The 17,465-nt window shown below is 42.5% G+C and overlaps 1 protein-coding gene across 1 annotated transcript in view; it reads right to left on the bottom strand.

The window, feature by feature from the left end:
- FBXL13 (F-box and leucine rich repeat protein 13) overlaps positions 1–17,465 on the bottom strand; it is a 223,045-nt gene that overhangs the window by 196,108 nt on the left and 9,472 nt on the right. The window contains exon 3 of the mRNA XM_040412981.1: positions 880–973. Coding sequence (XP_040268915.1) covers positions 880–973 — 94 coding nt within the window. The remainder of the gene's footprint in view (positions 1–879; positions 974–17,465) is intronic.

Genomic DNA, 17,465 nt, shown 5'->3' with positions numbered 1-17,465 from the left:
AAAGAAAATAATATATACATCATGAGCAAATATAAAAGTAATAATCCCATATGGAAAAAGGCAAACCGAAAAAAGGGTCAAAATGGCCAATTTACAGAATCATGGTTTCTGGCACTTTAAGCCAGGTTTTATCACTAGTCCAACTTCAGTAAGGTTACACGGGTGCGGGTTGTCTTGCAGAAATTTGCCTTACACTTTTCCATGCCATTCATCAGCGCAGGGCGTGCTGTGAACGGCGCAGGCAGCGCAGCGAAGCTGCCTATGCCTGAAATAGCCAATAACAAAGCTCCTTAAAGCAAAGAGCTTTGTTATTGGTCTGACTGGGCGGGCTGCTGGACTATTCGTTGCGTCGCTTTGAAGATGTGGAGGGAGACATCTGCAGTGGTGTGTGATCTTCACCAGGAGGCGCCCCTGCAGGGTAATGGGCCTTGCTGGGCAGTGGACTTTAGCGGGGGTGCCAGCTCTGAGACCCCCACTGATATCTATAATGAGGAGTCTGAAGCACTCAGCCAAGTGCTGCTTCTCCTTACTGCTTAGCGCTGTAGTAAAGACAGTCTCAATAGAAAGTCTATGGGACCATCTCCAAGTTTGCGCTCAGCAATGAGGAGTAGCAGCGCTCGCCTGGGCGCTTCTGACTCCTCGTTATAGAGATGCCGATCTCAGCGCAGGGATCCCCACTATCAACACTTTTGATATGTCCCTATGACATATCAAAAGTGTCAAAAATGTATTACTTTATCACTTGGCTATAACAGCGTGCGGTGCATTCACTCCAGATCCCCCAGGGGCTTATTAAAGGGGTGTTCTGGTTGGTAAAAGTTATCACCTATCCACAAGATAAGCCCTTATTCAGACTGCTGAGTAATAGCCATAAATTACCAGCTGATCTTCATCTTGCCCAAATAGGTATTCCAAATAGCTTCCTGCCATTGCCTTTACTTTGGGTTTCCTTGAGTCATCGATGTATGAATCCCTGTTGGAAAAAACGGAGACATGTAACTGCTAACATATATAATGGTACTTGGGTTTACTGGTATTTCCTTGTATCTTGGGTTTATGTCCTAAAGGTGTATTACAGGTTCAGCAAATAAAAGTTAAATGTTATTCATTTAATGATGCAGTTGTCTAATGTTTGTGATTTTTTTTTTATCTGCTCATGTAGGTGCGCCTTTTTTCCGACTGAGATGTGCGCAAAAACAGTCTAATTTTTCCTCCACTCTAGGGATTGCTTATTTTTATTCATCAGTTCATCCGTTTTGAGTGGTGAAGTGTGTCTATTTTTGTAATCAGCTAATTAGACTAGTCTAAGGCCTCATGCACACGATCGTTCCATTTTTTGCGGTCCGCAAACTGCGGATCCGCAAAAAACGGATGCCGTCTGTGTGCCTTCTGCAATTTGCAGAACGGGCGGCCCATTGTAGAAATGCCTATTCTTGTCCACAAAACGGACAAGAATAGGACATGCTATATTTTTTTTGCTGGGCCAAGGAATGGAGCAATGGATGCGGACAGCACAAGGAGTGCTGTCCGCATCTTTTGCTGTCCCATTGAAGTGAATGGGTCCGCATCCGAGCCACAGAAACTGCGGCTCGGATGCAGACCACAACAACGGTCATGTGCATGAGGCCTAAAGAAAATGGAACCACCAGAGACCTGACAGAGCTCATGCACACAACCATTGTTTCAGTCCGCATCCGATCCACATTTTTTGCGGGTCTGATATGGGCCCATTCACCTCGCATCCGTATGTCCATTCTGTGGCACCTGCAACAAAAATTATCCATGTTTTGTGAATCCACAATTTGCGGACGGCAAAAACGGCTACAGCTGTGTGCACATGCCCAAAGCAATTTGCGGTCCCCAATGTACGGGCAACATCCGTGCGGCGGCCAGGAAGGATCGAGACCCATTCAACTTAAATGGGTCCGTGATCCGTCCTCACCGTAAAAAAATGGAACATGTTCTATTTTTTTGAGGTGCGGAGGCACGGGCATAAACACCACGGAAGCACTCTGTAGTGCTTCCGTGGGCTTCCGATCCGTGCTTCCGTTCTGCACCGCATCTCCCGGATTGCGGACCCATTCAAGTGAATGCGTCCGCATCTGTGATTCAGGGTGTACACGGCCGGTGCCTATGTATTGCGGACCCGCCGTATGCAGGCCAGGCAACAGCCGTGTGCATGAGGCCTAATACAAAGACACCTCGCTTCACTCATCAACTGCTGTGCGACTTTTAATAATCAGTTGAATCCAGGACTCCAGTTTAATTGCAGTCTAAGGCCTCTTGAACACAAACGTGCCGTGTTTTGCGGTCTGCAAATTGCAGACCGCAAAACACAGATGCCCGTGTGCCTTCTGTAATTTAGGGAATGGAAGAGACGGCCCATTATAGAAATGCCTATCCTTGTCCGCAAAACGGACAAGAATAGGGCATGATCTATCATTTTTGCAGAACCACGGAATGGAGCAATGGATGCGGACAGCACACAGAGTGCTGTCCGCATCTTTTGCGGCCCCATTGAAGTGAATGGGTCCGCACCAGAGCCGCAAAAAAATGCGGCTCAGGTGCGGAACTAAACCGCGGTCGTGTGCATGAGGCCTAAAAAACAGACAAGCTTGATAAATATGGACAAAGTCCTCACTCTGATATGATAATATCTGAGGCACTTAGCCAATATATTTTGATCAAAACACATCTAAGCCCGCCTACCAAGCGCCAAGGTGGTCTCAGGTCAGGCGGGTCCTACGCTAAACCTACCTAAGCCAATGGGCTTCTATGTTCAGGAGCGCAGACGCCGCACATATGGTGTGCTGCTCCTAGTCACCTCCATGTGCATCAAGCAACCAACGGGAGGAGGAGCAAGCACACCAATTCTGGGGTTGCAGTTGTGGCGACTTGCGAGTGGTGCTGTGAGCCGTTTGAGTTCAGAATCTGCAGTGCTACACAGTGATCATTGTTCACATGATATTGTTGTGTATCCCCAGTCTTAGGCCAGAGACACACCAGCAGGTTCAATGCGATAAACTCGCAAAATGTGTCAGTGAGAGGTCATGACCTCACTCCTCTTGACAGGATCGCACAGCATTAGGGCTCATGCACATGAACGTTTTTTCTTTCAGTGTCCGTTCAGTTTTTTATTGAGGACCGTATGCGGAACCATTCATTTCAATGGGTCCGCAAAAAAAAAACCCAGAAGTTACTCGGTGTGCATTCCGTTTCCGTATTTCCGTTCTGCAAAAAAATAGAACATGTCCTATTATTGTCCGCATTACAGACAAGGATAGGACTGTTCTATTAGGGGCCAGCTCTTCCGTTCCGCAAAATACTGAATGCACACAGACGTCAACCATATTTTTGGCGGATCGTGTTTTGTGGACCGCAATATACATATGACGTGTGCATGAGCCCTTATATTGATTTATAATGCTGTGTAAGGGGTCATGCACACGATCGGATGTATTTCGGATGACATCCGCGTGCATTCCGTATTTTGTGGAACGGTACAGCTTGGCCCCTAATAGAAAAGTACTATCCTTGTCTGTAATGCGGGCAATAATAGGACATGTTCTATTCTGTGCGGAACGGACATACGGAAACGGAATGCTCACAGAGTAACTTTCCGTTTTTTTGTGGAGATCCGTTGAAGTGAATGGTTCAGTATACGGTCCACAAAAAAATGGAACGTACACGGAAAGAAAATACATTTTGTTCATGAGCCCTAATCCTGAGAGTTCTGAAATCTTTGGTATTACACTGACAGTATTTAGTCAGTGTAATACAATATATTTCAAGATTCTAAGGCTACATGCACACGACCGTATGTGTTTTGCGGTCCGCAAATTGCGGATCCGCAAAAAAAAACGGATGATGTTCCGTATGGCATCCGTTTTTTTTTGCGGATCCATTGTAATAATGCCTATCCTTGTCCGCAAACTAGAAAAAAATAGGACATGCACTATTTTTTTTGCGGAGCAACGGAACGGACATACTGATGCGGGCAGGACACGGTGTGCTGTCCGTGTTTTTGGCGGACCCATTGAAATTAATGGGACCGCATCCTATCCGCAAAAAAACGGATCGGACACGGAAACAAAATACGGTCGTGTGTATGAGGCCTAAGGGATACACAGCATTATAAATCAGTATAAGGCTGCATTCACACGTCCGTGGTGTGTTGCGGACCCGCAAATTGCGGGTTCGCAACACACCAGCCCGGCACCCCCATAGAAATGCCTATTCTTGTCCGCAAGCTGCGGACAAGAATAGGACATGCTCTATCTTTTTGCGGGGCTGCGGACCCAAAATCGGGGCCGCGCTCCGCAATTGCGGCTGCAGACAGCACACTGTGTGCTGTCCGCATCCATTCCGTCCCCATAGAGAATGAATGGGTCCGCACCCGTTTCGCAAAATTGCGTAACGGATGCGGACACATTTTGCGGACGTGTGAATGTAGCCTAATGCAGTGCATTCCTGTAAGAGGAGGGGAGGTCAGAAAGAGACCTCTCACTGATACACACTGTGCATTGAACTCGCTCGGGTGTCTCAGGCCTTAAAGCAAATGGCATTTATCATGCAGAGAAAAATTTAATACAAGACACTAATGTATTGTGATTGTCCATATTGCTTCCTTTGCTGGCTGGATTAATTTTTCCATCACATTATACACTATTCGTATCCAGCAAAGAAAGCAATATGGACAATCACAATACATTAGTAAGTGCCTTGTATTACCTTTCTCTACATGATAAATGCCATTTGCTGAAGTGACACAACCCCTTTAACGTATCACCCCGATAATTCATTTGTCCTTTTGGAAACAAAGGTATTTACAGAAACGACATCATTATTTTGGGATTCGTAAAAACAGGTACACTGTGTAAAAAAGGGCCTTTCAGGGGTCAAAATAAAAATAAAATACATCCACTTCATCCACTTGCATGCAACGGAACGCTTACTAGCATCGTAATGTCACATCATGTAATGGAAGCGTCAGCCCGACAGTGCCGAGCGAGTGTTCCTGGACTGCAAGTGGGGAGTATTTTAGTTTTTTAAATATGCTGGCACTATTGTGGGTGGGGTGAGGGTATGTGCGATCTGGGGGCATTACATATATGGGGGCATCTTACATACAGGGGGCACAATGGGGGCATTACAGACACTGGTACTACAGAGGGGCATTATATATATATACTTACGGCACTGCAGGGTTTGGGGTTAAAAAAAAAAGCCAATTAAATTTATCAGTTGATGCAAAACGGATATTAAAAACAGATTAAGTGCTCACGCACACGACCGTATGCATTTTGCGGTCCGCAAAACACAGATCCGCAAAAAATACAGATGACATCCGTGTGCATTCCGTATTTTGCGGAACAGAACAGCCGGCCCCTAATAGAACAGTCCTATCCTTGTCCATAATGCGGACAAGAATAGGACATGTTCTATTTTTTTGAGTAACGGTAATACGGAAACAGAATGCACAAAGGGTAACTTCCGTTTTTGTTTTTTTGCAGACCAATCAAAATGATAGGTCTGAAATAAAAAAAAAGGAACGGACGAGGAAAGAAAATACTTTGTGTGCATGAGGCCTAAGACTACATGCACACAAACGTATTTTGTTTCCATGTCTGTTCCGTTTTTTTTTTTCTAGATTGGATGAGGACCCACTTATTTCAATGGGTCCACAAAAAAAAGGACATCATCCGTATTTTTTGGGGGTCAGTGTTTTGCAGACCAAACAAAACGCAAAACACATACGGTCATGTGAATGTAGCCTTGGGGCCTCATGCTCATGGCCGTTACCCGGCCGTGGCCGTATTGCGGCCCGCAATAGACAGGCACCGGAATATGTTCTATTTTTTTACGGTGTGGATGGATCACGGACCCATTCAAATTGAATGGGTCTCAATCCGTCCCGGCCGCCGCACGGATGTTTCCTGTGCATTGGGGACCGCAAATTGCAGTCCCTAATGCACAGAACGGCCGCACAACTGCCGTGTGCATGAGCCCTAAGCTGAGTTCATATCAGCATTCAACCTTTCCGTTCTTCTGCTCCATTATAGGCGCAGAAGAATGGAAAGGACGGATTTGCATGTACATGTGCATGTAGTCTTAGTATGGTAAAGAGCCTGTTCAGTAAGTTTAACATGCACCATGCTTTGTTTTCTCCTCTTTATTGCATTACCCTCTATTTGGACAATTTGTTTGCTCAAGAAGATCAGTCTGAATCTAGACAAGACAGAGACCTAATGCGTCTGTTAAAAACGGCCCATTGATTTCAATGGGGTTCGTCTGGCTGTGAAACTGCCCATTTATAGATGTGGGTCCCTTGAATATAAGAACTCTAAGGTCTCATGCAGCAGGTCCGCAATATGCGGGCCCCGGCCGTGTGCTCCCCGTTGTGTTTCTGTCCGTACCTCTGCACCGCAAAAAAATAGAACTTGTTCTATTTTTTAAGGTGCGTAAGGATCACGGACCCATTCATGTTGAATGGGTCTGGATCCGTTGCGGCTGCCGCATGGATGGGGCCCGAGCATTGGAGAGCAAATTGCAGTCCCCAATGCACGGAAAGACCACACAACGGCCGTGTGCAAGAGGCCTAAGGGTCATGTCCCACACAACCTTTTGTGGCAGTTCTTTTGTTTTTAAGGCAGATTTTAAAGCACAGCCAAAAGTAGATCTAGCAGGGAGGAGAAGTCCTTCCTTCATATTTCTCATTCACTTCTAACCCACTTCTGGCTAAAAAGAAAACGGCATGAAAAACCGCCACAAAAAGCTGTGACATCCGCCGAAGGGGGATGTCACACAGCATTTTTTAAATGCAGCTTTTCTGCGAGTAGTGTCTAGGATCACAAGTGGGTTTCAGTCGAGTTAACTGCTATGACATCACAGCTGTGTTTGTCTCTGGTAAGAAGGTAATCTGCAGTGACATCATAAATGTCTTTCCATCAGGTAACTACTGTGACATCACAACTGCTCCAATCAAATAATCTACTGTGACATCACAACTGCTCCAGTCAAATAATCTACTGTGACATCACAACTTCTACAGTCAAATAGTCTACTGTGACATCACAACTGCTCCAGTCAAATAATCTACTGTGACATCACAACTTCTACAGTCAAATAGTCTACTGTGACATCACAACAGCTCCAGTCAAATAGTCTACTGAGACATCACAACTGCTCCAGTCAAATAATCTACTGTGACATCACAACTGCTCCAGTCAAATAATCTACTGTGACATCACAACTTCTACAGTCAAATAGTCTACTGTGACATCACAACTGCTCCAGTCAAATAATCTACTGTGACATCACAACTGCTCCAGTCAAATAGTCTACTGTGACATCACAACTGCTCCAGTCAAATAATCTACTGTGACATCACAACTTCTACAGTCAAATAGTCTACTGTGACATCACAACTGCTCCAGTCAAATAATCTACTGTGACATCACAACTGCTCCAGTCAAATAATCTACTGTGACATCACAACTGCTCCAGTCAAATAATCTAGTGTGACATCACAACTTCTCCAGTCAAATAATCTACTGTGACATCATAAATGTCTTTCCATCAGGTAACTACTGTGACATCACAACTGCTCCAGTCAAATAATCTACTGTGACATCACAACTTCTACAGTCAAATAGTCTACTGTGACATCACAACTTCTCCAGTCAAATAATCTACTGTGACATCACAACTGCTCCAGTCAAATAATCTACTGTGACATCACAACTTCTCCAGTCAAATAATCTACTGTGACATCACAACTGCTCCAGTCAAATAATCTACTGTGACATCACAACTGCTCCAGTCAAATAATCTACTGTGACATCACAACTGCTCCAGTCAAATAGTCTACTGTGACATCACAACTGCTCCAGTCAAATAATCTACTGTGACATCACAATTTCAACAGTCAAATAGTCTACTGTGACATCACAACTGCTCCAGTCAAATAATCTACTGTGACATCACAACTTCTACAGTCAAATAGTCTACTGTGACATCACAACTGCTCCAGTCAAATAATCTACTGTGACATCACAACTTCTACAGTCAAATAGTCTACTGTGACATCACAACTGCTCCAGTCAAATAATCTACTGTGACATCACAACAGCTCCAGTCAAATAATCTACTGTGACATCACAACTGCTCCAGTCAAATAATCTACTGTGACATCACAACTGTTCCAGTCAAATAGTCTACTGTGACATCACAACTGCTCCAGTCAAATAATCTACTGTGACATCACAACTTCTACAGTCAAATAGTCTACTGTGACATCACAACTGCTCCAGTCAAATAATCTACTGTGACATCACAACTGCTCCAGTCAAATAATCTACTGTGACATCACAACTGCTCCAGTCAAATAACCTACTGTGACATCACAACTTCTCCAGTCAAATAATCTACTGTGACATCATAAATGTCTTTCCATCAGGTAACTAATGTGACATCACAACTGCTCCAGTCAAATAATCTACTGTGACATCACAACTTCTACAGTCAAATAGTCTACTGTGACATCACAACTGCTCCAGTCAAATAATCTACTGTGACATCACAATTTCTACAGTCGAAAAGTCTACTGTGACATCACAACTGCTCCAGTCAAATAATCTACTGTGACATCACAACTTCTACAGTCAAATAGTCTACTGTGACATCACAACTGCTCCAGTCAAATAATCTACTGTGACATCACAACTGCTCCAGTCAAATAATCTACTGTGACATCACAACTTCTACAGTCAAATAGTCTACTGTGACATCACAACTGCTCCAGTCAAATAATCTACTGTGACATCACAACAGCTCCAGTCAAATAATCTACTGTGACATCACAACTGCTCCAGTCAAATAGTCTACTGTGACATCACAACTGTTCCAGTCAAATAGTCTACTGTGACATCACAACTGCTCCAGTCAAATAATCTACTGTGACATCACAACTTCTACAGTCAAATAGTCTACTGTGACATCACAACTGCTCCAGTCAAATAATCTGCTGTGACATCACAACTGCTCCAGTCAAATAATCTACTGTGACATCACAACTGCTCCAGTCAAATAACCTACTGTGACATCACAACTTCTCCAGTCAAATAATCTACTGTGACATCATAAATGTCTTTCCATCAGGTAACTAATGTGACATCACAACTGCTCCAGTCAAATAATCTACTGTGACATCACAACTTCTACAGTCAAATAGTCTACTGTGACATCACAACTTCTCCAGTCAAATAATCTACTGTGACATCACAACTGCTCCAGTCAAATAATCTACTGTGACATCACAACTTCTCCAGTCAAATAATCTACTGTGACATCACGACTTCTCCAGTCAAATAATCTACTGTGACATCAAAATTGGGGTTTAGTTAGTTGAACAACTGTGACATCAGCAAGTGGGTTTCAGGCAGGAAATACACTGTGACCTCACAAAGTGTTTCCATCAGGTGAGCTAGTGTGACAATACTATTAGTGTGTTTGTGTCAGGTAATTGCTGTGACATCACAACTGTTTCAGGCAGGTAAGCTACTGTGACATCACAAGTGGGGTTTAGTTAGTGAAACAATTGTGACATCAACAAGTGGGTATCAGACAGATAATATACTGTGACTTCACACAGCGGTTCCATCAGGTAGACTGTTATCACAATAAAAGTGTGTTTGTGTCAGGTAACTACTGTGACATCACAACTGTTTCATAGAAGCAAGTTACAGTGACATCATAAGTGGGTTTTAGTCAGGTAAGCTACTGTGACATCAGAAGAGGTACAAATGTGTTCACTATACTGCTGGTTTTGGCTTCCAGACACTGATGTAAAATACTGACATGTGAAGCTGGTCTTAGGGTACATTTACACAATCATATATATTTTGCAGTCCGCAGAACGTGTATCAGCAAAATATGAATGGTGTCTGTGTGGCATCTGATTTTTTTGAGGACCCATTGACTTCAGATGGGTCTGGATCCGTTGCGGCTGCCGCATGGATGGGGCCCGTGCATTGGAGAGCGCAAATTGCAGTCCCCAATGCACGGAACGGCCACACAACGGCCGTGTGCAAGAGGCCTAAGGGTCATGTCCCACACAACCTTTTGTGGCAGTTCTTTTGTTTTTAAGGCAGATTTTAAAGCACAGCCAAAAGTAGATCTAGCAGGGAGGAGAAGTCCTTCCTTCATATTTCTCATTCACTTCTAACCCACTTCTGGCTAAAAAGAAAACGGCATGAAAAACCGCCACAAAAAGCTGTGACATCCGCCGAAGGGGGATGTCACACAGCATTTTTTAAATGCAGCTTTTCTGCGAGTAGTGTCTAGGATCACAAGTGGGTTTCAGTCGAGTTAACTGCTATGACATCACAGCTGTGTTTGTCTCTGGTAAGAAGGTAATCTGCAGTGACATCATAAATGTCTTTCCATCAGGTAACTACTGTGACATCACAACTGCTCCAGTCAAATAGTCTACTGTGACATCACAACTGCTCCAGTCAAATAGTCTACTGTGACATCACAACTGCTCCAGTCAAATAATCTACTGTGACATCGCAACTTCTACAGTCAAATAGTTTACTGTGACATCACAACTGCTCCAGTCAAATAATCTACTGTGACATCACAACTTCTACAGTCAAATAGTCTACTGTGACATCACAACTGCTCCAGTCAAATAATCTACTGTGACATCACAACTGCTCCAGTCAAATAATCTACTGTGACATCACAACTGCTCCAGTCAAATAATCTACTGTGACATCACAACTGCTCCAGTCAAATAATCTACTGTGGCATCACAACTGCTCCAGTCAAATAATCTACTGTGACATCACAACTTCTACAGTCAAATAGTCTACTGTGACATCACAACTGCTCCAGTCAAATAATCTACTGTGACATCACAACTGCTCCAGTCAAATAGTCTACTGTGACATCACAACTGCTCCAGTCAAATAATCTACTGTGACATCACAACTTCTACAGTCAAATAGTCTACTGTGACATCACAACTGCTCCAGTCAAATAATCTACTGTGACATCACAACTTCTACAGTCAAATAGTCTACTGTGACATCACAACTGCTCCAGTCAAATAATCTACTGTGACATCACAACTGCTCCAGTCAAATAATCTACTGTGACATCACAACTTCTCCAGTCAAATAATCTACTGTGACATCACAACTGCTCCAGTCAAATAGTCTACTGTGACATCACAACTGCTCCAGTCAAATAATCTACTGTGACATCACAACTTCTACAGTCAAATAGTCTACTGTGACATCACAACTGCTCCAGTCAAATAATCTACTGTGACATCACAACTGCTCCAGTCAAATAATCTACTGTGACATCACAACTGCTCCAGTCAAATAATCTAGTGTGACATCACAACTTCTCCAGTCAAATAATCTACTGTGACATCATAAATGTCTTTCCATCAGGTAACTACTGTGACATCACAACTGCTCCAGTCAAATAATCTACTGTGACATCACAACTTCTACAGTCAAATAGTCTACTGTGACATCACAACTTCTCCAGTCAAATAATCTACTGTCACATCACAACTGCTCCAGTCAAATAATCTACTGTGACATCACAACTGCTCCAGTCAAATAATCTACTGTGACATCACAACTGCTCCAGTCAAATAATCTACTGTGACATCACAACTGCTCCAGTCAAATAGTCTACTGTGACATCACAACTGCTCCAGTCAAATAATCTACTGTGACATCACAACTTCTACAGTCAAATAGTCTACTGTGACATCACAACTGCTCCAGTCAAATATTCTACTGTGACATCACAACTTCTACAGTCAAATAGTCTACTGTGACATCACAACTGCTCCAGTCAAATAATCTACTGTGACATCACAACTGCTCCAGTCAAATAATCTACTGTGACATCACAACTGCTCCAGTCAAATAATCTACTTTGACATCACAACTGCTCCAGTCAAATAGTCTACTGTGACATCACAACTGCTCCAGTCAAATAATCTACTGTGACATCACAACTTCTACAGTCAAATAGTCTACTGTGACATCACAACTGCTCCAGTCAAATAATCTACTGTGACATCACAACTGCTCCAGTCAAATAATCTACTGTGACATCATAACTGCTCCAGTCAAATAATCTACTGTGACATCACAACTTCTCCAGTCAAATAATCTACTGTGACATCATAAATGTCTTTCCATCAGGTAACTACTGTGACATCACAACTGCTCCAGTCAAATAATCTACTGTGACATCACAACTTCTACAGTCAAATAGTCTACTGTGACATCACAACTTCTCCAGTCAAATAATCTACTGTGACATCACAACTGCTCCAGTCAAATAATCTACTGTGACATCACAACTGCTCCAGTCAAATAATCTACTGTGACATCACAACTGCTCCAGTCAAATAGTCTACTGTGACATCACAACTGCTCCAGTCAAATAATCTACTGTGACATCACAACTTCTACAGTCAAATAGTCTACTGTGACATCACAACTGCTCCAGTCAAATAATCTACTGTGACATCACAACTTCTACAGTAAAATAGTCTACTGTGACATCACAACTGCTCCAGTCAAATAATCTACTGTGACATCACAACTGCTCCAGTCAAATAATCTACTGTGACATCACAACTGCTCCAGTCAAATAATCTACTGTGACATCACAACTGCTCCAGTCAAATAGCCTACAGTGACATCACAACTGCTCCAGTCAAATAATCTACTGTGACATCACAACTTCTACAGTCAAATAGTCTACTGTGACATCACAACTGCTCCAGTCAAATAATCTACTGTGACATCACAACTGCTCCAGTCAAATAATCTACTGTGACATCACAACTGCTCCAGTCAAATAATCTACTGTGACATCACAACTTCTCCAGTCAAATTATCTACTGTGACATCATAAATGTCTTTCCATCAGGTAACTAATGTGACATCACAACTGCTCCAGTCAAATAATCTACTGTGACATCACAACTTCTACAGTCAAATAGTCTACTGTGACATCACAACTTCTCCAGTCAATTAATCTACTGTGACATCACAACTGCTCCAGTCAAATAATCTACTGTGACATCACAACTTCTCCAGTCAAATAATCTACTGTGACATCACGACTTCTCCAGTCAAATAATCTACTGTGACATCAAAATTGGGGTTTAGTTAGTTGAACAACTGTGACATCAGCAAGTGGGTTTCAGGCAGGAAATACACTGTGACCTCACAAAGTGTTTCCATCAGGTGAGCTAGTGTGACAATACTATTAGTGTGTTTGTGTCAGGTAATTGCTGTGACATCACAACTGTTTCAGGCAGGTAAGCTACTGTGACATCACAAGTGGGGTTTAGTTAGTGAAACAATTGTGACATCAACAAGTGGGTATCAGACAGATAATATACTGTGACTTCACACAGCGGTTCCATCAGGTAGACTGTTATCACAATAAAAGTGTGTTTGTGTCAGGTAACTACTGTGACATCACAACTGTTTCATAGAAGCAAGTTACAGTGACATCATAAGTGGGTTTTAGTCAGGTAAGCTACTGTGACATGAGAAGAGGTACAAATGTGTTCACTATACTCCTGGTTTTGTCTTCCAGACACTGATGTAAAATACTGACATGTGAAGCTGGTCTTAGGGTACATTTACACAATCATATATATTTTGCAGTCCGCAGAACGTGTATCAGCAAAATATGAATGGTGTCTGTGTGGCATCTGATTTTTTTGAGGACCCATTGACTTCAGATGGGTCTGGATCCGTTGCGGCTGCCGCATGGATGGGGCCCGTGCATTGGAGAGCGCAAATTGCAGTCCCCAATGCACGGAACGGCCACACAACGGCCGTGTGCAAGAGGCCTAAGGGTCATGTCCCACACAACCTTTTGTGGCAGTTCTTTTGTTTTTAAGGCAGATTTTAAAGCACAGCCAAAAGTAGATCTAGCAGGGAGGAGAAGTCCTTCCTTCATATTTCTCATTCACTTCTAACCCACTTCTGGCTAAAAAGAAAACGGCATGAAAAACCGCCACAAAAAGCTGTGACATCCGCCGAAGGGGGATGTCACACAGCATTTTTTAAATGCAGCTTTTCTGCGAGTAGTGTCTAGGATCACAAGTGGGTTTCAGTCGAGTTAACTGCTATGACATCACAGCTGTGTTTGTCTCTGGTAAGAAGGTAATCTGCAGTGACATCATAAATGTCTTTCCATCAGGTAACTACTGTGACATCACAACTGCTCCAGTCAAATAATCTACTGTGACATCACAACTGCTCCAGTCAAATAGTCTACTGTGACATCACAACTGCTCCAGTCAAATAATCTACTGTGACATCACAACTTCTACAGTCAAATAGTCTACTGTGACATCACAACTGCTCCAGTCAAATAATCTACTGTGACATCACAACTTCTACAGTCAAATAGTCTACTGTGACATCACAACTGCTCCAGTCAAATAATCTACTGTGACATCGAAACTGCTCCAGTCAAATAATCTACTGTGACATCACAACTGCTCCAGTCAAATAATCTACTGTGACATCACAACTGCTCCAGTCAAATAATCTACTGTGACATCACAACTGCTCCAGTCAAATAATCTACTGTGACATCACAACTTCTACAGTCAAATAGTCTACTGTGACATCACAACTGCTCCAGTCAAATAATCTACTGTGACATCACAACTGCTCCAGTCAAATAGTCTACTGTGACATCACAACTGCTCCAGTCAAATAATCTACTGTGACATCACAACTTCTACAGTCAAATAGTCTACTGTGACATCACAACTGCTCCAGTCAAATAATCTACTGTGACATCACAACTTCTACAGTCAAATAGTCTACTGTGACATCACAACTGCTCCAGTCAAATAATCTACTGTGACATCACAACTGCTCCAGTCAAATAATCTACTGTGACATCACAACTGCTCCAGTCAAATAATCTACTGTGACATCACAACTGCTCCAGTCAAATAGTCTACTGTGACATCACAACTGCTCCAGTCAAATAATCTACTGTGACATCACAACTTCTACAGTCAAATAGTCTACTGTGACATCACAACTGCTCCAGTCAAATAATCTACTGTGACATCACAACTGCTCCAGTCAAATAATCTACTGTGACATCACAACTTCTCCAGTCAAATAATCTACTGTGACATCACGACTTCTCCAGTCAAATAATCTACTGTGACATCAAAATTGGGGTTTAGTTAGTTGAACAACTGTGACATCAGCAAGTGGGTTTCAGGCAGGAAATACACTGTGACCTCACAAAGTGTTTCCATCAGGTGAGCTAGTGTGACAATACTATTAGTGTGTTTGAGTCAGGTAATTGCTGTGACATCACAATTTTTTCAGGCAGGTAAGCTACTGTGACATCACAAGTGGGGTTTAGTTAGTGAAACAATTGTGACATCAACAAGTGGGTATCAGACAGATAATATACTGTGACTTCACACAGCGGTTCCATCAGGTAGACTGTTATCACAATAAAAGTGTGTTTGTGTCAGGTAACTACTGTGACATCACAACTGTTTCATAGAAGCAAGTTACAGTGACATCTTAAGTGGGTTTTAGTCAGGTAAGCTACTGTGACATCAGAAGAGGTACAAATGTGTTCACTATACTCCTGGTTTTGGCTTCCAGACACTGATGTAAAATACTGACATGTGAAGCTGGTCTTAGGGTACATTTACACAATCATATATATTTTGCAGTCCGCAGTCCGAAGGGGGATGTCACACAGCATTTTTTAAATGCAGCTTTTCTGCGAGTAGTGTCTAGGATCACAAGTGGGTTTCCGTCGAGTTAACTGCTATGACATCACAGCTGTGTTTGTCTCTGGTAAGAAGGTAATCTGCAGTGACATCATAAATGTCTTTCCATCAGGTAACTACTGTGACATCACAACTGCTCCAGTCAAATAATCTACTGTGACATCACAACTGCTCCAGTCAAATAGTCTACTGTGACATCACAACTGCTCCAGTCAAATAATCTACTGTGACATCACAACTTCTACAGTCAAATAGTCTACTGTGACATCACAACTGCTCCAGTCAAATAATCTACTGTGACATCACAACTGCTCTAGTCAAATAATATACTGTGACATCACAACTGCTCCAGTCAAATAATCTACTGTGACATCACAACTGCTCCAGTCAAATAGTCTACTGTGACATCACAACTGCTCCAGTCAAATAATCTACTGTGACATCACAACTTCTACAGTCAAATAGTCTACTGTGACATCACAACTGCTCCAGTCAAATAATCTACTGTGACATCACAACTGCTCCAGTCAAATAATCTACTGTGACATCACAACTGCTCCAGTCAAATAATCTACTGTGACATCACAACTGCTCCAGTCAAATAATCTACTGTGACATCACAACTTCTCCAGTCAAATAATCTACTGTGACATCATAAATGTCTTTCCATCAGGTAACTACTGTGACATCACAACTGCTCCAGTCAAATAATCTACTGTGACATCACAACTTCTACAGTCAAATAGTCTACTGTGACATCACAACTTCTCCAGTCAAATAATCTACTGTGACATCACAACTGCTCCAGTCAAATAATCTACTGTGACATCACAACTTCTCCAGTCAAATAATCTACTGTGACATCACGACTTCTCCAGTCAAATAATCTACTGTGACATCAAAATTGGGGTTTAGTTAGTTGAACAACTGTGACATCAGCAAGTGGGTTTCAGGCAGGAAATACACTGTGACCTCACAAAGTGTTTCCATCAGGTGAGCTAGTGTGACAATACTATTAGTGTGTTTGTGTCAGGTAATTGCTGTGACATCACAACTGTTTCAGGCAGGTAAGCTACTGTGACATCACAAGTGGGGTTTAGTTAGTGAAACAATTGTGACATCAACAAGTGGGTATCAGACAGATAATATACTGTGACTTCACACAGCGGTTCCATCAGGTAGACTGTTATCACAATAAAAGTGTGTTTGTGTCAGGTAACTACTGTGACATCACAACTGTTTCATAGAAGCAAGTTACAGTGACATCATAAGTGGGTTTTAGTCAGGTAAGCTACTGTGACATCAGAAGAGGTACAAATGTGTTCACTATACTCCTGGTTTTGGCTTCCAGACACTGATGTAAAATACTGACATGTGAAGCTGGTCTTAGGGTACATTTACACATTCATATATATTTTGCAGTCTGCAGAACGTGTATCAGCAAAATATGAATGGTGTCTGTGTGGCATCTGATTTTTTTGAGGACCCATTGACTTCAATGGGTCTGTGATATGCATCTGAGGCCAAGGACAGGGCAGGTTCTATTGTTTGTGGAAAGGAAATACGGATGCGGATGACATCCACATGCTTTCCGCATCTGTATGTGTTCTGCAAAAGATGGATC

The sequence above is a fragment of the Bufo bufo genome, chromosome 1 (genome assembly GCF_905171765.1).
Source record: "Bufo bufo chromosome 1, aBufBuf1.1, whole genome shotgun sequence".
In the NCBI taxonomy this organism is placed as follows: Eukaryota; Metazoa; Chordata; class Amphibia; order Anura; family Bufonidae; genus Bufo; species Bufo bufo.
This window is presented reverse-complemented; position numbering and strand designations above follow the sequence as displayed.